Consider the following 25110-nt stretch of genomic DNA (forward strand, 5'->3'; position numbering starts at 1 on the left):
GGGCCGCCAGCATCAGAGCGCGCGCACTTAACTGCTAAGCCACGGAGCCAGCCCAGGCCCAGGCCTTTTTAGTACTTCGTGTCAAGGGTTAGTAGTGCATAGAAGGCACTCAGCACAGAGCCTGCCATGTGCTGGTTGATAAATGGTAGCTTTAAAGTCATGTTCATATTATGTAAGTCATTTTAAAAGGAAACAGGCAAAGTTTATCTACAAATCCATTTTTCCTGAAGCTAATTCCATGTCACTTTTATCTAAAATATATGCTTATAGGATGGACATACCCCATATAACACCCATTTTTTTTTTTTTGATGTTTTAATGGTTTTTAACATTGTGAAATTTTGGGTTGTACATTTTTGTCCATCACCATATATGACTCCCTTCACCCCTTGTGCCCACCCCCTACCCCCCTTGCCCCTGGTAACCACAGTACAGTTTTCTCTTGTCCATGTGTTGGTTTATATTCCACATATGAGTGTAGATCATACAGTGTTTGTCTTTCTCTTTCTGGCTTATTTCACTTAACATAATACGCTCCAGGCCCATCCATGTTGTTGCAAATGGGACGATTTTGTCTTTTTTTTTGGCTGAGTAGTATTCCACTGTGTGTATGTATATATATATATATATACGTATATATATATATATATATACATACACACCACATTTTCTTAATCCAGTCGTCAGTCGAGGGACACTTAGATTGCTTCCACGTCTTGGCTATGGTGAATAATGCTGCAATGAACATAGGGGTGCATAAGCCTCTTTGGATTGTTGATTTCAGGTTCGTTGGATAGATTCCCAGTAGTGGGATGGCTGGATCATAGGGCATCTCTATTTTTAATTCTTTGAGGATTCTCCATACCGTTTTCCATAGAGGCTGCACCAGTTTGCATTCCCACCAGCTGTGTATGAGGGTTCCTGTTTCTCCACATCCTCTCCAACACTTGTTGTTTTTTGTCTTGGTGATTATAGCCATTCTAATGGGCGTGAGGTGATATCTTAGTGTTGTTTTGATTTGCTGTTCCCTGATGATTATATAACACTCTTTTTTAACTTCTCTGGAGAATTTTTGTTTTTCTCTAGAGGGTTTCATCTTGCCTTTTTTATTTTAAGATTTAAAAATTAATCTAGAAGCACTTAGAAAATTTGGTTTTATTTCTAGAAATAGCAAATGTGAAGCAATGTAGGGTACTTCTGGTATTTTGATACCATTTTGGGTGGGATTTTTTTTCTTCTTGTTTTTTTTCTTTTGGCCTACTTTTGAGCATGTAAAATATTTTTAGCCAATTTGTGAATAAGATGTGAATCATGTAGTGTTTTAATAATTGCCACATTTGATTATTTACATCTATACATATGTATACATATGTAAATATATGACTATCTAATTGTATATTCTTGCGTTTTTGAGAAGGAGGAGATTCTAAATTTTGTGCACTGTCTGAGTATGGATATATTTTTTTCAAAAGCATAAGCCAAAAGCATAAGCATAAGGAAACTTCATTTCCTTTTCCTCTAGGGCACACAGCTGGCGGTACACTTGGTGAAAAGTAACCTTTGTCATTCCCAGACCTGGTCTGTAAAATCATCTCACCCAATCCTATGGGCTCTTTCCCCACCTGCTGGCTGAGTGCACAAGAGGATGATCCTGGGAAGATGGAGAGTCACACAGTACAAGGAGGCTGGGTTCCTCTATCACTGCTTTAGGGAGAGCATTGTGATATGAGGAATTTTTGTTACAGTAAGCCATTGAGACCTGGGAATGAATCTGTTGCAGCATCCAGTGTTACTCTAATAATATAGATGTAGTCAAATCTGATCATAAAAAAAAATTAAAAAACCATTTTTGTTTATACTGAGTAATGGTGGTTTAAACAGACTCGAGCCAGATGACCTGAGTTCAAATCCTTATTTCAGCACCTCCCAGCTGTGTGAGCTTGGGCACCTTACCTAACCCCTGTCTGGGTGTTGTAATGCCTCACCTCCTAACCCTTCTCGCTGCCTGTAGTATTTTGAGCTCCTCCCCTCATTGAGAAGACTCAGAAGGTATAGCATCACGACGACTGGAGAAAGGCAGTGACTGCCCATGGGGCACAGTGAGACCAAACCAGTGAGACATTGTAACCCAAAATAAATGGAGGTGAAAGAGGAGGAGTCCAGGGTGACCTTCTGCTAGGTCTCAGGCTCGGTCAGTGGGGTGGAAGGACGCCTTTTCCTGAAATAGAGAATGCTGGGGGACGAGAGTGAGATTGGGAAGTAGGGGTAGGAAAATATGCGTCCAATATGGGATCTGGTGAGTTTAAGTGACCTGTGAGACAGACCCACGGAAATTCCCAGCCCAAAGGGGATCAGGGCTTAAGCGAGATCAAGATGTGGGAGTTGGCAGTGGAGTGGTGGCATTTGAAGCCCTGAGTATGGAATGAAATCCCCCAGGATAGGGATATACAACATGAGTTCTTAAACTTCAGTGGGTTTAAGTTCCTAGGTATTTTATAAATTGGTGAGGCAAAGACTACCCTTGGAAAAACACTAGTATTAAAAATGAGATCACTTCCAAAGTTGGAAAATGCTATCGTCCCCAGAAATCCTGTGGTCTTTGTGTTTCTCCCTAACATTTATTATAGAAATTTTCTAACATACAGAAAAGTTAAGAATTTTACCGTGAACAATCATATACCCACTAACTAGATCTACAATTAACATTTTCCCCTATTTGCTTCGTCACATATCTATCCATTCCTTGATGCATCCATCAATCTATTTTTTATGCATTTCAGAGTAAATTGAAGACATCAGTACACTTCACCTTTAAACAATTATTTATATAATTAATTAGAGGTTAAAATATTTGTTTATAAGTTTTCTAGCTAAAATTTACATAGATTGAGATGCACAGATCTTGAATATGCCACTCGTGAGTTTTGACAGTGTACACATCTATGCGACCCAAACCCCTGTCAAGAGGTAGAACATTGCCATCGCTCCAGAAAATTTCCCCCGATCTTCCCGGCTCATACCCACCCGCACCAATCTCCAGAGGCAACTACTATTCTGATTTTTTTCAGATTAGTTTTTCTTACTTTAGTACATCATATAAATGGAATCATGCAGTATGAACTCTGTGTGTTTGGCTTCTTTTGAACAGCACATTTTTGAGAATCATCTGTGACGTGTTCAATTCCTTCCTTTTTATTGTTGAGTAGCAGTCCACTGTATACTACACCATCGCTTATCTATCAATTTTCAACTATTATGAATTAAAACTGCTATGAATATCCTTGTACAAATTTTTTGGTGAATATATGTCTTTATTTCTCTTGAATAAATATTTTGGAGTGGAATTACTGGATCATAGGGCAGGTACATGTTTAGTTTTAAAAGAAACTGTTGGACCTTTTTCCAAAGTGGCTGTACCATTTTACATTCCCACCAACAATGTATGAGAATTCCATTTGCTCTGCAACATCACCAAAATTTGATTTAAACGGTCTTTTGAATTTTAGCCATTCTGGTGGGTGTATAGCAGTATTTCATTGTGGTTTGCATTTCCATTATGACAAGTAAATTGAGCACCTTTTCAAGTACTTATTGGTCACTTATACATCTTTTGTGAAGTATCTGTTCAGATATTTTGGCCGTTCTTATTGGGCGTCAGTCTTTTTATTAACTAGTTATAGGAGTTTTTAAAAAACATATCCTAGATATTAGTCCCTTGTCAGGTATATGTTTGCGGGTATTTTCTCCCAGTCTGTGGCTTGCCTATTAACTTTCCCAGTGATGTCTCTTGATGAGCAGAGGTTTTTCGTTTTAATGAAGTTTAATTTATTGTCTAGTATACCAAAATCTGTATTAGTTTGCCAGGGCTGCCATAACAAAGTGTCATAAACTGGGTGGCTTAAACAACAGAAATTTATTGTCTCACTTTTCTGGAGGTTAGATGTCCAAGATTAAGGTGTTGGCAGGGTCGATTCTTTCTGAGGCTGTGAGAAGCTTTTCCAGGCCTCTCTCCTAGCTTCTGGTGTTTGCTGGCAATCTTTTTGTTTCTTGGCTTGTAGAACTATCACCTCAATCTCTGCCCTCATCTTCACGCGGCCTTCTCCCTGTGTGCATGTCTCTGTGTCCAAATTTCCCCTTTCTATAAGGACACCAGTCACATTGGATTAGGACCCACCCTAATGAGTTCATTTATTGTTCATTGAAAAGATTTTCCTTTTCAGCTCTTTTGCATTTCCATATAAATTTTAAAATAAATTTGTCAATTTCTACAAAACCGTAGGACTATGATTGGGATTGTGCTGAATCTATAGATCAATTTGGGAAGAATTCTCATCTTGACAATATTGAGCCTTCCAATCTGTGAGCGTGGTGTATGTCTCCATTTAATTTAATCTTCTTTAATTTCTCTCAGCAGTATCTGTACTTCCAGTGTACAGATCTGTACTTCCAGTGTACAGGTCTTGCACGTCCTTTGTTACTACGAATTTTGTGATTTATTGCCATTGTAAATGGAATTTTTTCAAATTTGTTTTCCAGTTTCTGCAGCTAATATATAAAAATACAATTGATTTTTGGATATCAACCCTGTGTCCTGTGAACTTGGTGACCTCACTCAGTACTTCTAGTAGTTGTTTTGTAGATTCCTGTGATGATCTACATAGACAATAACATCATCTGCGAATAGAGAGCATTTTACTATTTATTTCTAATCTTGATGCCTTTCCTTTCTTTTTCTTGCCTTACTGGACTGACTAGGACCTTGACTAATATATTAAACAGAACTAGTGAGAGTAGAGATCTTTGTCTTTTTCCCCATCTTAGGGGGCTAGCATTCAGTATTTCACCATTAAGTATGATATTAGTCATAGATTTTTTTGTAGCTGCCTTTTATCAGAATGAAGAAGTTACCTTCCAAATTTTCTGAGAATTTTCACCACAAATTGGTGTTGAATTTTTTCAGTGCTTTTTCTGCATCATACGGTTTTCTCTTTTACTATGTTAATGTGGTAAATTACATTGATTTTTAAATGTTAAACTGAGCTTGTATTCCTGGTATAAACCTTAGTCATAATGTATTTTATTTTTATTTATTTTTAAATTTTTATTTTTTTCCCAATTTGATTGAGATATAGTTGACATATAACATTGTATTAAAGTGTACAACATGAGCAAATATACATTTGATATATGTATATATTGAGAAGTGATTACCAAAATAAGCTTAGTTAACATCCATCACTTCACACAGCTACAAATTTTTTTCTTGTGATGAGAACTTTTAAGATCTACTCTCCTAGCAACTTTCAAATATGCAACACAGTATTGTTAACTATAGTCACCCTGCTGTACGTTACATCCCATGACTTGTTTATCTTATAGCTAGAAGTTTGTGCCTTTTGACCCCTTCACCCATTTCAAGCCATATGACCCAATAAGTCATACTGTATTTCATATATTTATACATCATATGTTGATGTATTTATAAATCTATATATATAACCTGTTTTTTGTGTCTATGTTCACGAGAGATATTGGTCTTAAATTTTCTCTTCTGTAACATCTTTGTCAGGCTTCTTCTGGCCTTAGAAAATATGTTGGAAATGTTACCTCTTCCTCTATATTTTGAAAGAGTTTGTGTAACATTGCTATTATTTTTTCCTTAAATGTTTGATACAATTCACCCGTGAAGCCATCTGGGCCTGGAGTTTTCTTTGTGGGATTTTTTTTTTCTTTACTTTTGAAACTTTAAAAAATAATAACTAGATTTATAGAAAAGTTGCAAAGATAATACAAAGGGTTCTTTACTCTTTCTCCAGCTTCCCATAATGTTGACATTTTACACGGCCATGGCGGAGTTGTGAAAATTAAGAAATTAACATTGGTACAATACTATTAACTAAACTAAGTCTTTATTTGGATTTCACCATTTTTTCCCTGTTCCAGAATCCAATCCAGACTACCACACTACATTTAATCGTAACGTCTTCTTAGTCTCCTCCAATCTGTGACAGTTCCTCAGTCTTTTCCTTGTTTTTCATGACCTAGATAGGTTTAAAGGGTACTGGTCAGATATTTTCTAGAATATCTCTCAATTTGGGTTTGTCTGATGCTTTCTCGTGATTAGACTGTGGTTATGGATTTGGGGGAAAATATCACAAGAGGGATTGTCCTTCTCATCACCTCATATCAGGAATTTGAATATCACTGATGATGTTAACCTTCATCACTTGGTTAAGGTGGTACCCTCCAGATTTCTTCTTTGTAAAGTTACTATATCCCTTTCGTATGCTCTATTCTTTGGAAGCAAGTCAGTAAGTCCAATTTATAATCAATAGGAGGGGAATTAAGCTCCACCTCCTGAAGGGGGTTATCCACATATATTATTTGGAAGTCTTCTGTAAGGAAGGAAGGAAGGTTTGTCTCTTTTCCCTTATTTATTTATGTATTCAATCATTTATTTATATTATTACGGATTCAGGGATATTTGCTTTATTCTTTGAGTTATAATCTCCTATTCCATGGGTTGTCTTTTCACTCTCTTCATAGTGTCCTTTGATGCACAAAAGTTTTTAATCTCATGTGTTCATTTTTTAATGTGTCATAGATAGTTGAAAATAGTGAGTATTCTCTGATTTGGTGGTGCAGGATTCTACATTTTCATTTTATTGTTCACATTTTCTATATACTTGTTCATCATTTGTCTGTCAACTGTTGAAAGACTTGTGTTAAATCTTCCACTATGATTATGGGTTTATCACTACGTAAGGATCTTTATCACAATAATGCTTTTTGCCAGATGTTAATATAGCTAGAACCCATTTCTTTGAGATAGTCTTCAACTGGTTTATCTTTTTCCACTTCTTTATTTTACTTCTGTATCATACTTTTAGGAGTGCTGCTTGTGAACAGCATAGAGCTGGAATTACTTTTTATCCAATCTGTGAGTCTCTATCTTTAAACTGGTGAATCTTATTCATTTACATTTATTGTGATAACTGACACACATATATATATATATATTTTTTTAATGATTTCTCACTTTTTTTTTTTTTGAGGAAGACTGGCCCTGCACTAACATCTGCTGCCAATCTTCCTCTTTTTTTTCCTCCTCAAAGCCCCAGTACATAGTTATATAACATAGCTGTAGAGTTGTAGCTCTTCTATGTGGGACATTGCCTCAGCATGGCTTGATGAGCAGTGAGTAGGTCCACGCCCAGGATCCAAACCGGCGAACACTGGGCCACTGAAGCAGAACACATGAACTTAACCACTATGCCACTGGGCCAGCCCCAGGTAACTGATATATTTAAATGTACTTATACCACTTTATTTTATGTGCCTTTTCTTTGCTTCTTTTTCATCCTTCCTGCCATGTATTGAATTATTTCTCTGCTCACCATTGCTTCTTAGAGTCTACACTTTCTTTCTGGATCCTTCCCAAAACATGTTATTATGTAATTCTTTCAGGGGTTAGTAGAAAACTCTCTTAATATTTGATTGTGTGAAAATTAATTTTCCTCTAACTTCTTGAAGATTTTTTTTTATTATTGCTGTCATTCTAAGTATTGTTCTTTTATAGATAATCTAACTTTTTTGTCTGGGTGCCTTTGAAATTTCTCTGTGACTTTGGAGTTCTGCAATTTCACTACAATGGTTTTTAAGTGTGGATTTAATTTATCCTTCTCATGATAGGGTGAAGATTATAGGAAATTATGTCTTTTATCAAATCTGGAAAATCCCTAGTCATTTTTAAACTCCTTCTGGAACTCCTATTAGTACTGTTGGACGTTTTCATTTTATTCTCCATCTCTTTTCATTTCTCTCTCATATTTTCCATCTCTTTACCTCTTTGTGATACCTTATGGGCATTTTAGTTCACTAATTCTTTCTTCAGGTACATCTGACCTACTATTAATCTGTCCTTTAACTTTTTTAAAAGGAGGGATTGTTTTGGTAAAATATAACACACATAGATAAAAAGTTCATAAAACACAGATGTACAACTAAATTAAATATTTGTAACAATCACTCAGATCTAGAAATAGAACATTTCCAGCTTTCCTCAGAAGCATTTTATGTGTCCCTTCACAATCACAAACTTTTCTTTCCTCCCAAAGTTACCACTATCTCGACTTTTATATTAAACACTCCCTTGCAGTAAACATATGTTTGTATCTGCCTTCCTTTGCTTACCATTTTGTTTCTGAGATGCGTCTGTATTGTTGCCTGTAACTGTAGTTCATTTATATTCACTGCTGCTATATCTAATGTCAACTTTCCCAATGTCTTAGCTATTCTCAGTCTTCTTCATTTCCATGTCACTGTATTTGATTTATATAAAGAACGAAAACAGGCAAAAGTATAGAGTTTTACATGAAGGGCTTGTTAGGCCCCCAAATTACATGAAAGGTTAATGCCCTGCTTTTTCAGGACCCAAATTTTACTTGTTGAATAAAGAAGCAAAATACAGAATAATACATATAGTATGATCCCATTAAAACAAAGACATATCTTTATACCCATGCATCTATACACATGTACATATTTATATATTCAAATAATTCTAGAATTCTAGAAGGACCAAACTGTTACCAGTGGTTACCTCAGGTATGTGGGAATGGGGCAGAATGCAGGAGGGTGGGAAGGTCTATGTATGTGCATGGGAGGAGCTATGTAGGCAGATACTTTCACATTTTGTCTTCCTTTATTTATTTAATTTTTTGTTTATTTATGTATTTTTACAATAAGCAATCTTTTTTTTTTTTTTTTTTTTACAACATCAGCAAAAGTCACATTATCAGAAGAAAGGAAGAGGATTTGCTTTGGGGTGCAGCAGGCTCCCCAGCAGGCTCTCTTCATCTGTACCTGGCAGCTGCCATGACCCTCCAGAGCACAGCAGAGCCAACCCAAGGCAGACCGAGTCCTCTCTTCTATGTTTCAGACAGTTTCATGGTTGGTTTTCAGCTCATGAAAGCATGGCTTTAAACAGCAGCTCCCAAATTCAAGACAATACATTGATCGCAAGCAATTCTAAGCTGCTGGCCCCTTGAGGCTGTGTGGGGCACAGTGAAACCCCAGAGCAAAAGGAAAATGCAACTACTATCCATGCACCCTGGGAACCAGCTGGATTCCTCACCTTCTCATCTTCCCAAGAGAAGGAGTCAGGCAGGAGGCAGAGGGAGGCAGGGGAAGGAGGTAATTCGTATCCAAAGGGAGCCCTCCAGTGATCAGAGGCTTTTCTTCGTGTTTCAGCTTGACTGACCCCCAGTGACATCCTGGCGGCCTGATTCTCAGGCTGCATCCACTGCAAGAACATCTTTTCCAGTCAAGAGCAGCAGTTGCATGAACTCTAACAGTGACTGAGCGCTTACTATGCATGTGTCCGTCCCTGTGCTCACAACTCTATACAGGGCTTCCACTCTTGTTCTCATCTCACAGGTGGAGAAACAGGCCCACCGACAAGAAACAACTTGCTCAAGTTCACACGGCTAGCAGTTAGAACCCATCCCATCCAGTCTGACTCCCCAGCCTGCACTCTTAACATCTAAACTCTAAGGCAGGGCACCATGGCAAGGAGATTCCAGAGTGAGTGGGCACCGGTGTGGCCAGTCAGTAAAGTGAAAAGAGACATCCACTGGAATCGGGCAGATTCCCATTTGGCTCTGTCCCTGGACAAGTCACTTTCCCCTTTTGAGCCTGGATATCCACATCTGTAAAATGGGACAACACTTTTCTCTCAGGTTTGCACTGAAAATTAGAAATAGGATATGTAGAGAACCTACTACCAGCCCTAGCACTGAGGCACCCAATAAAAAGCAGCCATCATCACCATCATCGTGATCGTCATCACCATCATCATCACCACCACCATCACCATCATCATCATCACCATCACCATCACCATCACCATCACCATCACCATCAACATCATCACCATCACCATCACCATCACCACCATCACCATCACCATCACCATCACTTGAACTAAGAGGCATTCCTTTCTCTCCTCTTCCTAGTGAGCCGGAGTAGAGCCCCGAGCTACTCCTGCAGGGACCAGGACAAGATCTACCCTGGGGCCTGCTCAGAATGGTGAGCGGAAGGAGGTGGAAAGAAGGAGTCCTTAGAAGCGCCCCACTTTGCACCTGTCCTGTAAGGTGCCCACAGGGGTGCCCCTTCTTCCCGTCCCCATGGCCACCTCCCTAGTCCAGGCCTTGTTCCTTGAAGGCTTCCTGGCTCCTGGCCTTATTCCTTTCCAATCTGTGCCTCACATGGCAACCTCCCTCCCCAGCTGAAGAACCTCCCCCATTTCCTTAGTACAGCCCCGCCCCACTTGTGCCCTCTGAGGAGTCGCTGGCTCCTCTAACATTGCCCTCTCCCTTCTCCAGAACACCCTGCACCTATGACAGTTCTGCACCTTTGCATGGGCTGGTCCGCTCGCCAGCAATGCCCTCCCCATCACACCCTCTTCCCTTGATGGACTCACTCCTCCCCTGAGGTCCCACTCAAGTCCTCTGGGAAGCTTCCCAGAATCCCACCCCACACCCAGGGTGAGAGGCCCCCTCCTCTGCCTCGTGGGGCTTTGTTCCTCAATTGTCAGTTAGCATGCTTTAGGGAAAAATTAAGATCTCCTGCTTTACAAATCTGTCTTCTCCTCCTCTAGGCCAGGGCCTGGGCTTATTCACCACACACTCTTCCTGGGGCTGGCACAGCATCTAGCACACAGTAGGTGCTTTGTAAATGTTTACAGCATGAGTAGATAAAGACCAACTGCAGCTCAGAAAAACGAAAACCTTTCTCATGATCAGAGTTATTCACAGGCAGATGGGCAGCCAGTGAGCTCGCAGTCACTGGGGATTGTAAGCTGGAGCGCAGGAGCAGGGCGGAGTGGAGGCAGGATGTGATTCAGCGGTGCTTGGGCTTCCTAAAGACACAGACCAGGACACTGGAATCACCTGGGAGTACTGGTGCTCCTCAGAGCCTCCCCAGCTCAGGGCTTTCTGACACTGCATGTCTGGGGCGGGACAGAGATTTGTGTTAAAAATAACATCCCCAGGTAATTTTGAAGCACACCACGTTTGGGGACTACTGAACTTTGCGGCCTTTGAGGCCATTTGCAGTGGGTTTTGTATGTGAAGTGCCGTCCGTAAGTCTTGCCTCCAGATGTTACCCGAACTCTGAGACTGGGGAATTGAAGATTCAGGCTGGGGCTACAGCTCCTCGGACTCCGGGAGGTTGCGGACCCAGCCCCGGGCCACTCTGTTGAAGCTGGGTCTCAGGCTGAGGAGTTCCAGGCCACTGGCGAGCTCCGGGATGAAGGGAGTGCCCGCCCTGGGAACGGCCTCCCCCACCAGGGGCCCTCCGAAGGGCACCGGGGTCCTGGGGAAAGAAGAGCAGCAGGAGAGGTGGGCTGTGTGGGAAAGGGGTGACAGAACACTGACATGCGGGTCACCAAGCAGGGCCCCCTCCCTGCCTCTCTCTGGGCCTCAGTTTCCCCTTCTATACAGCAAGGTTTTGTACTATCTTGGGCAGTTTTATGCAGTCTGCCCATTCCCAAGTCTGCCCCTAGTTGGGGTGGCGTGTTGCTGGGGAATAGGAGTGAAGTTTTCAGAGTTAGACGTGGCTTGTCATAGGCGAAACTCTAGGCTCCCCTTAAGTAAGCTCCAGAAGGGAGTAGAGCTGGGATAGGGTTTTCATCCCCCTTTTTATCTCCCCTTAGAACAATATACCCACAAACTGGGGAGAGAAAGGAGGATTAGAAAGAGCACTGAGAATCAGGGAAATGCAGATTACAACAGAGACACACCATTTCTCACCCATAAGACTGGCAAGAAGAAATAATTTGATAATGGGGCAAAGTTGGTGAGGTGGTAGGGGCAAATTTCACTCATATACTGCTGTTTGGAGGGTAAGTTGGTGCTGCTACCTGGGAGGACAATTTGGCAAGATCTTTTCAACTTAAAAATGTGCAAACTCTGTCAACCAGCAACTCCACCTTAAGCATATGGCTTAGGGAAACAAGTGCATGGGTGACGAGGGAGTAGAGAGAAGCAGTGACTAGTGACAAACCAGAAGCAACCCATCTGCCCATCGGCAGAGGATTGGACAAGACAAACGTAGTGTCTTCACATGATGGAATAGTATACAGCAACTTAAAAGGAATGACAGGGTCTATACGTATAAAGTAGGGTAGATTTCAAAAGCATAATGTTGAGTGAAAAGAGAAAACAAGTTACATAATGAAATACAAAGTACTAAAGTGCGCACACACACACACTAAACAATGCCACATGCGCTCTAGGTATGTAGCTGCCTGTCGACAATGTTCTGAGAACATACACAACAGCCGGACAACCGTGTCACCTTTGGAAAGGGAACCAGGATTGGAGGATGGTGAATGAAGGAGCCCTACTTTATTTGCAGTTGCCTAGTTTTTTTAAAAAAAGAGACTATAGGGATGTGATTTTTTTTCTTTTTGGTGAGGAAGATTAGCCCCGAGCTAACATTTGTGCCCATCTTCCTCTACTTTATATGTGGGACGCCTGCCACAGCATGGCTTGATAAGTGGTGCATAGGTCTGCACCCAGGATCCAAACCCACAAACCCCGGGCCACCGAAACGGAGCATGTGAACTTAACCACTATGCCACTGGACTGGCCCAGGGATGTGATTTGTAAAGTATTTTTTAATTTTAAGAAAAATAAAAAGGGGCCAGCCCCATGGCATAGCGGTTAAGTGCGTGTGCTCCGCTGCTGGCAGCCCAGGTTCAGATCCCCATCCCGCACCGAGGCACCGCTTGGCAGGCCATGCTGTGGCAGCGTCCCATATACAGTAGAGGAAGATGGGCACAGATTTTAGCCCAGGGCCAGTCTTCTTCAGCAAAAAGAGGAGGATTGGCATGGATGTTAGCTCAGGGCTGATCTTCCTCACAAAAAAAAAAAAAAAGAAAGAAAGAAAAATAAAAAGCATTGCTCCTGTTGTGTTTTCCCCGCAGCCAGGGATCAATGGGAGGAGGGGAGTGCTTGCCCCCAGGGGTGGAAAGGCAGACCTTGGGCCAGGGCCTGGGTTCCAGCCAGAACAGTGTTTCTGCCTGGACCACCCTAGCTGTGGCGGCAACAGCCAGGCCTCACGGGAAGAGGCTGGGCGGTTTCCAAGCCGAGCAGGCCTCACAGTCGGGCCTGACTGAGAGCCCGGAGCCCTGGATTCTGAGCACAGTTTGGCCACCTCACTGCTGCTCCTCCTCGCTATGCCTCATTTGGCCCTTCTGTCCCGGAAGGGGTCTGGGCTCAGGGCTCCCCAGGACCCTCCTTCTGCTGGTGGGAATGCGCCTCGGCCTGTCCTACCTGCTGCATGACATGGATGGGGCTGCGACCTGAGCTGCCCAGCCTGGAAGCTGGCTGCCAGGACTGAATGTCTGCTGAGGGTTTTAAATAGCTGGGCAGGCAGGGGCTGAGGGCCCCAGGAGGAGAGCGAGGACAGTCCTGCCTGGCGGGAAACCCCAAAACGGCTGCCAACGGCTCGTGGCTCACACAGTGCCTGCTGGGCCCAACCTTCCTGTCCTGGCCCTCCCTGACTGTTCAGCTGTTCGAGGGCAGACACATCCCTCCTGAGCGGTCTCTTCTCAAGGCCGATCACCCCCAGTTCCCTCAGCCCTTCCTCACAGGCCTGGTCTCCAGGCCCTGGTGACCATTCATCTGTCTCTGTCAGACACAGTCTCCACGTGTGGTCTGAGCAGGTGCCAGACGAGCTGGACTGTGGCCTCCTCTCTGCGGACCCTCCTCTCTCTCAGTTAATGAAGCCCAGGCCAGAGGAGCATTCTTCAGAAATAGCATCAGACTGAGGAAGCCAACTGCAGCTGAAATGCATCCCTCAGCCCAAGACTTCCTCCAGTGCCAAGCTCCTGTCTTGACTCCTGTGATTTGTTTTCAGGTTGTGTTTCAGGCCCCCAGGGCAGAATGTTCAATTTATCCCTTTCAACTTCTCCCCTGTTAGCTTTTCCAACCACCATGTCAGCCTGTAAATAATAATAATAACAATCATAATAATAATGTTTATTGAGAGCTTATTACTTGCCAGAAACTTTGCCTACGGCTTCTCAGGCCATCCTCACAATAATCTTATGAAGTAGGCACTGTAATAATCTCATTTGACAGATGGAGACATGGAGGCTCAGCGAGGTTAATTCACCTGCCCAAGGTCACAGAGCCAGGTGTCTGTATTTAAGCCCACATTGAGGCTCTAAACAGTACAAGCCACTCCTCTGTGGCTCTCATCTCCACATCTAACGTTTCACCGCCACTCCCCACTGTGGGAAAGCCTCAAAGCCACTTTCTAGGCCTCTTCCAGACCATCGCTGAAAGCGAGGAAAAGGCTGAGCTGGTCTAGGACTGGTGAGATCTGGGGCCCTCTCCCAGGGAAGAACACGCACCTGGATGTCCATCAAAGAGGTGGCACACAGCAGTGATGGAGAACAAGAAACTGGGCTCCAGAGACAAACCCAGACCTGGACCCCAGACCTGCCGCTGCTTCCTTGCTTTGTGCCTTTGGGCAGGTTGTTGATAGTCCTGAGCCAGTCTCTTCACTGGCAGAATAGGAAACATTGTAGCACCTGCCCGACCCAGTTGTGGGGAGGATCCAACAAGATGTGCGACAGGTTCACCCACTCATGCCCTGTACATTTAGTGAGCGCCTACCCCGTGCTGAGGCAGAAGGTCTACTGAGTTCTAGCAGGAGCTCCGTCAATGTATGTGAGGTGTTAGACAGCCCGCGTGCAGAAAGTGCTCAGGAAATCAGTTCCCGCTGTGGTTGTGATTGGCTCCCGCTCACCCTCCAGGTCCCTCCCCAAGCTGCCCGCCGCCTTACTTGTTGAAATTCCGATACTCGGCCGGGCTGGGGGTGTGACGTGGGCCGTCGCTCTGGTAGTCCCGGTAGCTGATGAACTCTTGCCACGGGCAGCGGTAGCCCTTGGGGATGGCCGTGCGGTTGAACTTCTCCGGCGGGACGCCCTTCAGTGGCTCCGCGTAGCCTGGGGGTGGAGCAGGGCGCGGGGGAGGCGGGCGGGAGTGGACCTTGGGTTCCTTCCTCCCTCGGCCCCCACTCCCACTCTGCGGATACAGTTAGGGGAGGGAAGACCCGAGCTGGGGAAGGGTTGTGGGGGGATGTGACGCTAAAGTTGCCCCAGCAAAGGGGACCCTTCCCCATCCCTGGAAACAGGACTGGAGCAGGGGAATCTCGAGTTGGGGCGCAGATTCTAGTCTTGGCTCTGACTCTGGCTCGCTGTGTGAACTTGGGCTCTTTGCTGCGCTTCTCTGGGCTTGTGTTGGGTCTGTGGAGGGTGTGTGTGTGTCGGGAAGCAGATGGACTAGACGCTCTTCCTACCCTACGGCGGAGCACGCTCCTGTCTCGCAGCCCTGGTCCCGGGACCCGGGAGCCACTCACCTGGCGCCAGGGCGCTGGGGCTGCGGGCGGTCTCCGCCCGGGAGGCTGCGGGCTGGGCGTCCTTGGGACCCCCGGACGAGGCCGGGAGGATGTGGAGCTCCGAGCGGTAGTTCTGCCCTTCGGGGCCGTTGGCAACCTGGGCACAGGGACGGGCGCTCAGAGGCGGCGAGCCGCGGCGTCCCAGCTGGGCCCCTGCCCGCGAGCCTCCCGTCCTGTGGGGTCCCCTCCACGCTCACCGTCCCGGGCTCTGCCGCTCCAGTCACCTTCCCCTTGGCGCTTCCAGCCACGATCTGTGGGGGCAAATAAAGCCAGGGAGGCTCAGCGGGGCAAGGGGGCCGGGGATCTCTCTCCACCTACAAAAGGGAGGGGGAGGAGGGGCACAATCCAAGCGCCCACCTCCCGGGGACGGTGGGGGGATGGGTTAACAGCGCAGAGCGCTAAACCCAGGGCCTGCGACAGAGAAATGCTCTACATGTTAGTTGCTGTCGTAATACTGACCCTGGACCTCAGTTTCCTTCTCTGTAAAATGGAGATGGTGACGATAGTGTCACTCTGTGAGCATTAAATGAGATGACACTGTAAAGGCTGTAGCAAGCACTGTCTTGCTCGCATAGAGAAGGTAGGTGTTTTGTCATCTTTATTATTCAGCCACATCACTCCCTCTCACTGGCTTCCTGTCTAGCCCAGAAACTGAGCGGCTGTTGGGGGAATGCCCCTGAGTTTATGAGAAGTACCTGAAACTGCCTGCGGCCTTTTTGAAGGCTGAGGATAAACTGCTCTTGCCTCCTTTCTCTACCAGCAGACTGTTCTGTGGTCTTTTCCTTCTCCCAGCAGGAAGCAGAGAAAAAGGCATTCTGTGTTTTCCATCTTAGATCAAGCTCAAGTCTAATCTAAATTCCGCTCGCTGCAAATTCAGCCCGGAGCATGTGACTATTCTTCAGCACTTTTTGTGGAGCCAGAGTGCCTTCACTCCACAGCTCCTCCTGCTGGATCCACTTCATGCTTTATATCTGGGGAGAGATGCCTAAAGGGGTAACCCTTCTACGATCACGCAGCAAGGCGGGGCTCGGTGTGATGGGAACGTCACAGCCTCCCCCAGCTGGAGCGTGAGGGACTCCCCAGAGGCCAGAGGTCCTCACCTGGCCCACTGTTGGGCTTTAGGCTAACCACTGGCCATCTCTGGGCCTCAGGTTCTGTGTAAACACAAGGGGGGCTTACTCACCGCCCGCTGGCCGGCTGCAAACTCAAAGGTGAATTTCTGCACACGGCGCTGCCTCTTCTGGAAGAGGAGGGACCCTCGGTTGTTGCGGAGCGAGAGCTCCTCCATCATCAGGTCCTGGGGCACGCTCAGCTTCTTGCCCAGGTCCAGCAGAGGGACTGCCGGGAGAGGCCAAAGGGAGCTTACTGCCAAACCCTCAGGGCACCTAGGCTGCCACCTTTAGGGGGCCTCCTCACCGCACTGTCCATTGTGTATGAGAATGCTGGTTTCTCCCCACACTTGCCGACACTGGGTATCATCATTCTGTGGAATCTTTGCCCATCTGATGGGCAGAAATAACACCTCAGAGTTTAATTTGCATGTGTTTGACACTCAGTGAAATTGAGCACCATTTCAGATGTTCTTTAGCCGTTTGTATTTATTCCATGAATTTCCTGTGCAGCTCTTCGCCCGTAGTGGTGGAAGTTGTGAGAAATGATCAGATCCTAGATATCTTTTAAAGGGCAGCCATGGGTATGGGCTAGGAGAGAGAGAGGCATGGAGGACAACTGAAGGTTTCTGGCCTGAGCCACTGGAAGGATGGAACAGCCACTCCCTGAGATGAGGAAGGCTGGAGAAGGAGGTGTGGGAAAGATCAGGAGTTCAGTTTTAGACTTGTGTTCCTTTCATTTCAAAATAGCCTTTTATTATTATAAAAATAGAACATGTGCATTGAAGAAAGTTAGAAAATGCAGATATCAGAGAAAAAGAAAAGAATTGTCTACCACCCAGAGATTGCCACTATTAACACCTTAGTGTATATCCTTTCATATCTTTTTCAATGACCATATATTCATATATGAGTTTTTTTTTTAATTTTATTTATTTATTTATTTTCCCCCCAAAGCCCCAGTAGATAGTTGTATGTCATAGCTGCACATCTTTCTAGTTGCTGTATGTGGGATGCGGCCTCAGCATGGCTGGAGAAGCGGTGCGTAGGTGCGCGCCCAGGATCCGAACCCAGGTCGCCAGCAGCAGAGCGCGAGCACCTAACCGCTAAGCCACGGGGCCAGCCCCATATATGAGTTTTTAACCAAAATGAAATCATGGTATACATGCTTTGTAACTTGCTTTTATCCATGAAAGATCTCCACTCTTCCAAATGAACAAATTTTTGTTTTATATAATGCCTAGTCCATATTCAACTCCCCTGATTGTTTCCAAAATTGGGCATATAAGCTTTGAAGAGCCTTCAAAAGAGCCTTGTAGACATCCAGGTAGAGAGGCGAGGAGGGAGCTGGACGTGCGAGTCTAGTGTTTGTGGGAGAAAACTGACCTGGGGATAAAAATTGGGGCAGTGTGAGTTTACAAATGGTATTTGTTGTTACTGTTTTTCAGTAAAGACCATTACGTTTATTTCTTTTCTCATAGTTAGGACTAGTCATCACAGCCATATAGAGGGTTTCCAGGGCTGATGGCTGACCTTCGTAGGTTCGAGGCCCATCCATATCCTTTTTGCTTTCCCCGCTGGCAAAATGCACACATTTACATCTGCCCAAAAAGGGAAGCCTTTTGGAGGAAAGGAGTGACAGAATGGTGAGGAGGTTGGTAGGAAAGGGATATGTAGGGACAGCACAACCAGAGTGGTTCATCTCTAAAGTCAGATATATGTAAGTTCATGTTCCAGCTCTAAAAATGGTGTTTTGAGCGGGAGGCTGGATGAGATCACCAAGGATACAAGAATGGATAAGGAGATCCGAAGACTGAGTCCTGGGGCCTCTAACATTTAGATGAGGAGCCAGCCCTGGAGCCTGGGGAGGGGCATACAGTGAGGCAGGAGGAAATCTAGAGGCTGCTGTCCTAGAAACCAAATGCTGAAAGCGGTTCAGGGAGGATGGAGTGATGAGCGAGTCAACTGCGCTGATACGTCAAGTAAGATGAGGGCTGAAAATTGGCCATGATATTTAGTAACATGGGGTTACTATCGGTAATCTCACAAAGGCAGTTTCTGTGGAGCACTTGGGTGTGAAAGCCTTGCTGGAAAGGGCTCAAGAGAAATGGACAGAGGAACAGTTTAACCACACCATGAGGAAGCAATGAGCCAAATCCAGGATATGGGACATTCTGCAGGCCAACTGACCTGGGTCCCTCAAAGGAGTGAATGACATGGAGAAAAAAGGGGGAAGGGGCATGTTTAGATTAGAGGAGATTTAAGAGACATAGCCACCAAAAAAAGACCAATGGCCCTTTTTTGGATCCTCATTAAAACAAACTAGAAAATTGAAGAAGGTTGACTATGGGACTAGTTATTAGACAGTAATAAATCAATATTGCTAATTTCATTCAGCATGCTAATATCTTTGTGGCATGTAGGACATGTCCTTTTTATTATTTTTGATGCATTCTGAAATATTTGGGGGATGAAATGACATGCTCTTTGGGGTTTGCTTTGGACTCCAAGAATAAAAGGGGGGGCCATGGGGATTTGCACTCTCTACTTTTGTGTGGGTTTGGGAATTGGTTTAATAAAATGTTAAAAAGACAGAGAGAGAGAGGAAGAAAGTATAGACAACTGCTTTGAGGAGTTATGCTCTAAAGGACCATGGCTGGAGGCAGCTGTGGAATCAAGAGGGGTTTGTTTGTTTTTAAAGAGGGAGAAATAACATGCATGTTTGTTAGCTGATGGGAAAATTTGACAATGCAATAGAGAGCGGGGAGAATTACTGAAGGAATGCCCTTGAGCAGGAAAGAGGGGAGGAGAGGGTGTCCGGCGCCCAGCTAGAAGGGTTGGCTTCAGACAGGCACAAGGGAGTTCATCTACCACGTCAGGAAGGAGACCTGAGGACAAGGACACAGAAGCAAGCAGGTGGACAGAGGAGGGAGCTGCTGAAGGTCTCTTTTGGTTATTTCACTTCTCTCGGTGAAATAAGAAGCGAGGTCATTAGCTGAGAACGACAGTGGGGGAGGAGGTAGTGGAGGTGTGAGGAGACATGTTGCCAAAGTTGTGTAAAGAGCGGGATGGGGGAGTGAATGGGTCAGGGAGGCAGACCTGGCTTCCAGGCAGCACTGAGGGCCATTCAGGGGCTGTGATTCACTCCGTTCAATGGAATCCTAAACAACCTTTTCAAAAAGGAGGTTGATATTTTTTTTCATTCTTTTCATTCTTTCAGCAAATGTAGATCTCGTACCTTTTACATGTTAGGAACACAAAGAAACCCACTGTAGGTTAAGAGGGGGAAAAAGTAAGTTTCAGAAGAGTCTGTATTCTAAGATCCAACTCACATATTAAAAAAGATAAGTATGTGTTTATGCATGCACTGAAAAATCTGCAAGGAGACATGCCAAGTGTTAGAAGTGACTACTTATGGGACATAGGAAGGAAGAGGGCTGGAAATTGTTTACAGTGTTGTTCTTTTTTAACAAGAAAATGTACTGCATACTTAAAAATATGAAAGACTATACTTAAATACATAATAAAAAGTCCCCTGGCATCATATTCTCGAATACTATCCAGATGAACTGATCTCAATATTAAAAAAAAAAAAAGCTATAGATAAAACCTGTTTAACAAGGCAATTCTATTTCTAGGCATTCGTTCTCGGGGAGAAAAGTTGAATAAGCATGCCCGAAGATACATGTACAAGGATGTTTCTTGCAGTGAGGTTTCAAACTGTGAAACTGGGGATCGGTCTTGTGGTGGATGCTGCCCTGATGCCCTTTATCAGTAGCTAACTGTTCTCAACTGCCACCTTCTGCAGAGAACTGCCCAGGCCAATGGAAGCCACCACGGTCCCCTTGCTGAAGATGGGATGAATTCTGTGGAGCAATTCACGCTCTGCAACCCCACACAGGGTCAGACTGAACCTGGGCTATGCAGCTGAGCCCACATCCTTGCTTAGCAATTCTGCCCTATCCTGCTCCATCTCTTCCCTTCTGCTGAGAGCGCGACCTCAGTAAGTCACTTGCTTGGGAATCCTCAGGCTCTACTCCTAAGGGTCCCAGCCCGAGATGAGCCTTCATGACCACCATTAGGGGGTGTGTGCGTGTATATAAATATATATAGTATATTATATGCTGGGGGAGCTGGGGGAGGGGAGGCGGTGAGATAAATCATTCTAGGGTGGAAAGAAGTCTGTGGTATGCTGCGAACAGAAAAAAAACTTAAGCTGAATAACACAGTGTATAGTATTTAGCCCATATGTGTATGTGTTTATATAAATATGTCTATACATGAACAGAAGAAGGATTTACACAAATACGTTAACAGCGGTTATTTTCAGATGGTTCCATTGTGAGGAACTTTCACTTTCAAAGTCATTCATGTCTGTTTTGTCTGAATGTTTTATAAAATGGCTGTATTATTTGTACAGCCGTATAGTAAAGAAGTGGCTCTGGAGTCAAATCTCAGCTCTGCCACCTACTGGATGTGTGACTGCCTAACGCCTCTGAGCCTCAGTTTTCTCATCTGCAAAGTGTGGATAATAATCTCTAATGTACGGAGTTGTCGTGAGGGTTATATAACATAAAGCATAAAAGCTCTTAGCGCAGTATCTGACGCATAGTAAGCACACGATAATGGCAGGTGTTTTTATTATTATTACTTTACAATGGCTGTCTTTTGGTGGTGAGACCACGAGATTTTTTTTCTACTTTTCTTTAGTTTCAAAATTGTCTTTAATTAATACTCTAGCAATAGTCCACTATAAATTTCCAGTCTGGCATAAATGATGTGTGTCAATATTTGGGGGTCTGTAATTAATTAATTACTCAGACAAGAGAAAAGAGAATGCATTGCCTGAGTCTTCTAGTTAGAGCATCAATGCCTCACAAAGCTTGCATATTTCAGCACGGAACATCATGGAATAAGAAAAGAAACCTGACACCAACAAAAGGAGCCAAGAACACACAAAATGCATTAAAAGGACCAGTCACATCTAAAGTCATACAATGTGATTAAACACTTCTAGAACTCTGAAGGAGGTAAAACTGCAGCAGATCCCTTCGACGAGGGTTTATCAGAGCTGGTTCACCGTCCACCTGCATTGGAATCATCTCTCACACGTCTAAAAGGCTGGGAATATGGATTTTTAACCAACACCATCAGTCACATGATCAACCCTAAAGTTTGAGAGCCCTGAGTTGGTTGAATTCGTCTTTAAAATACTTGAAATGCTCTAATGTAGGCCAAATAAACAGACTCCAAAATTATGCCAAGAGTTCCGGAAGAGGTCTTACAAAGTTGATAAACATGTTTTTTTAGATGATTTATTCATTGGATGAGTCAGCTTTTAAGTGAAATGGTTGGAGACAGATTGGGTAGCCTCCTTTTGCCACCCTGCCCACCCCCCCCACCCCTGTTTCTAGCCATGGGGCTGGGCTGCCCTGGGCGTCCTGAGGCCTGGGGGAGACCCACAGCTGCAATAAGCGAGGGCAAGTGCATGGGGAGCTGGGGGCCACAATTAGGGCTGGATCCAGGACCAGAGCCCTGAGAGCTCAATCTGGGGCCCAGGCCCTAATCTAGGGCACTCAACCTCAGCTCCTGGGTGTGCAGACATCAGGGCAAGGCCCCTCCCATTGCTTTAGGAAGCTTCCCAGCCCAGGCAGCAGATTCCACCGGCACTCTCTCAGGGCTGGCCTGAAACTCACACCTGTTTGCCCAGGCCTGGGGCCAGCACGCCTGAGTGGCTGCAGTCTAGGACAGAGAAAGGATGGGGTCTGAGGAACGGACAAGAGCTGGGTCCACCTTACCTGGTCCAGCGAGGTCCCCCGTGGCAGCCATCACGGGCCCCTTCTGCTCCTTGGGGATCATCCTGTGGAGGAGAGACTCCTGCAAATGGGCCAGGCTGCCTCCATCCCTCCCCAGACCTCCTTCCAGGCCCTGGTCCACCCAGCCCAGCCCTGAACAGCCTTGGCCCACCCCAAAGTCTCAAGCAAGGGCAGTCTGAGCTGGAAAGGCTGTTGGGGTCTCTTTGTACAGAGGAGGAGACTGAGGTCCAGGGAGGGCGAGGGAGATGCTCAAGGTCGCACAGATCTGCTTCCATGTTGATGGGGAAGCACTCTCTCATGAGGGGGTGGTCTCTGGGACATTAGGGGTGGGGGAGGTGGGGGTCTCAAACTACTGTCATTCGCTGACTCAGGTGAGCTCTGATCAGAGGCTAAAAGAAGTTGGAGGTTTAAGTCAGGAGGAGAGGGGTATGGGTGGTTAGGCTGGGGCTACACTGGCATCTGCAAGGCTGATCCTCCCCTCTGTCTCCAGTACTTGGCCCTGAGGCTTGAGGGCACAGGCTGGTCCAAGGAAGCTGAGAGAACATCACCCCTCTTCTCTCATCCCTATCCCTTGGCTAACTTGCATGGTGCTCTCTTCTCTCTCACCCCTTCTCTCCCTCCTGCTCCATCCCTGCATTTGCCTCTCACGGCACTCTCCAGGAATCTTGGAGGAGATTTATAAATAAAATGAGGTCCAGAGCCCCGGAGAACCCCAGTAGGTCCCAGGTCCAGATCCCCTAACTTGCCCTCAGGAGAGAAGGCAGAGCCCTTGAGCCCCTGACAGGCTACCCACCCCTGTGCCCCTCTGCTTTGCTTCCAGGCTTCTCTATACACCTTCCTTTAGAAACACAATCAGTCTCCCTCTGTACCCCCCACACCCACACCCGGCCTAGGTCAGTGGGCACTGCGCTGGGTGACGTGGAGTCCAGTGAGTGTCCCTGACTTCCTCTGTAACCGCGGGCAATAGGTCCCCAGCTCTGTGCCTCAATCCCCTCTGTAACATAAGGAGGTTGCGCTGGATTGTGGGGATCCATGGGTGGGCTTCAAGGAAGCCACGAGTCCCCTAAAACTGTACATAAACATGAGCATGCTCGCGTGCATTTGGGGTGAGGAGCAGAGATGACTGAGAGTGCTCCAACCGTGACCACTTAGGATTCCACAGTCCACGGGTCTTTTCTTGATTAAACACTCCCCTTACAGAAATTCACAGGCATTGGGAAGGTCCCCTCATTTTACAAACAGGGACCCTGCTTCCCCCTACTGCCTAAAGATCTGGGAGTCCTGAGCAGGGCCATTCCCTAGCCCCCACCTTGAATCCTAGCCACCCCCTCCCCATTTAACCTAGAGTAACCTGGAGCTTAGAATCCCTCCCTTCTCAGCTCAGGGCCCAGGCTTCCATGAAGCCCCACGCTCCCCACACCCTCTGCAGGGCCTTTCCTCTGCTTGAGGGGGAAGGAGCTTTGGGAATTAGCTCATCTCCTCTGCCCACTCCCCACAGCTCCTTGAGCTCTCCTAGGATCCCGGTACCTGAAAGATAGGACCGCAGTGGGCAGGAGGCGGTATCAGACCCTCAGGATTAACACCTCTGTCAGGAAGCTTAGGGTTGCGTTGTCGGTGTCCCCGCCGGTGGTCGGCGGTCAGTGAGCAGGGTGTGCCCTGCAGCCAGCTCTGGCCTCAGCTGACGAAAATCATTTCTGCCTTGTCGTGGCTCACAGCCTTATTTCAGGCTGCAACAGGATCCAGGGACAGATGCTAAAAGCACCAGGCCCCAGGAAAGACAGGTGCCCCGGCAGCAGGCCCTTTCAGACAGAAGGTCTTGCACACACATGCACACACATGTACACATGCACACACCAAAGTCACCTGGAAATGCTGAGAGTCAGTCACCAGTCACTTGAGCTTGCTAATTGTGTCCTTAATGCCTGGAATGGGACCTGACGGGAACTCGAGAGTTGTTTGTTGAATTAATGAATGGATGGATAGATAAATGAATTGACCTCCAATATCTTTGCTTGACTTATTCATTCCTTCTTTCCTGCCTTCCTTTCTTCCTTCTGCCTCATTCCTTCCTCCTTCTCTCCCTCCCTCCCTCCACCTTCTCGCATTCTCTGAGCCTCTCTCTATGGACTGAAAATAAATAAGACAGGGCTCTGCCCTCAAGGAGCTCAGCCAGGCCGAGTCAGACCTGTAAACAAGCCTTTGCAACGCATCATGGGAAATGTTCTGGGAGCACCCACGGGAGGGTGCCACCAGCTTGGCCTGGGGGGTGTGGGGAAGGCTTCCCAGAGGAGGAGATGTTTGGGCTGGGCCTCGAAGGCTGAGTGAGAGTTCACTGGACATTGCAGGCAGAGGCCGCGTCATGTATAAGGATGTTAGGGGGTTGAAATTAGAGCCAGAACTGGGAGAGTGGGGTGGTGCTGAGAGATGAGGACAGACAGATGGGCAGGGGCCAGATCATAGCAGGCTTTTCAAAAGGAAAGTGTGCTTTATAAAGGACTGTTGAAGAGTTTAAAGCAGGGGAACGGAGTGGTCAGATTGGCATTGTCCAGAGATATCTCTGGCTGCCGCGGGGAAAATGGGCTGAGGGAGCCAGATTGGAGCGGAAGATTTCACTGTGATCAGGTAAGACATGGGGTGGCTGTACTGGGGCAGTGACAGAGGGCATGGAGAGGAGGGAAGGGCCTCGAGAGGTATTGGGCTGTCACCAGGTC

The 25110-nt window shown here is 45.9% G+C and overlaps 1 protein-coding gene across 1 annotated transcript; it reads right to left on the bottom strand.

The window, feature by feature from the left end:
* Positions 1-10307: 10307 nt before the first annotated feature.
* On the bottom strand, positions 10308-15658 carry MYOZ3 (myozenin 3; the record flags this gene model as incomplete). Its single annotated transcript, XM_014786173.2, has 3 exons — positions 10308-11376; positions 14860-15022; positions 15436-15658. Coding segments are annotated over 3 exons (555 nt in total), but the record flags the coding sequence as incomplete, so codon positions are not given.
* Positions 15659-25110: the final 9452 nt, after the last annotated feature.

Source organism: Ceratotherium simum, chromosome 4 (assembly GCF_057802395.1).
Source record: "Ceratotherium simum simum isolate JZ-2026a chromosome 4, ASM5780239v1, whole genome shotgun sequence".
In the NCBI taxonomy this organism is placed as follows: Eukaryota; Metazoa; Chordata; class Mammalia; order Perissodactyla; family Rhinocerotidae; genus Ceratotherium; species Ceratotherium simum.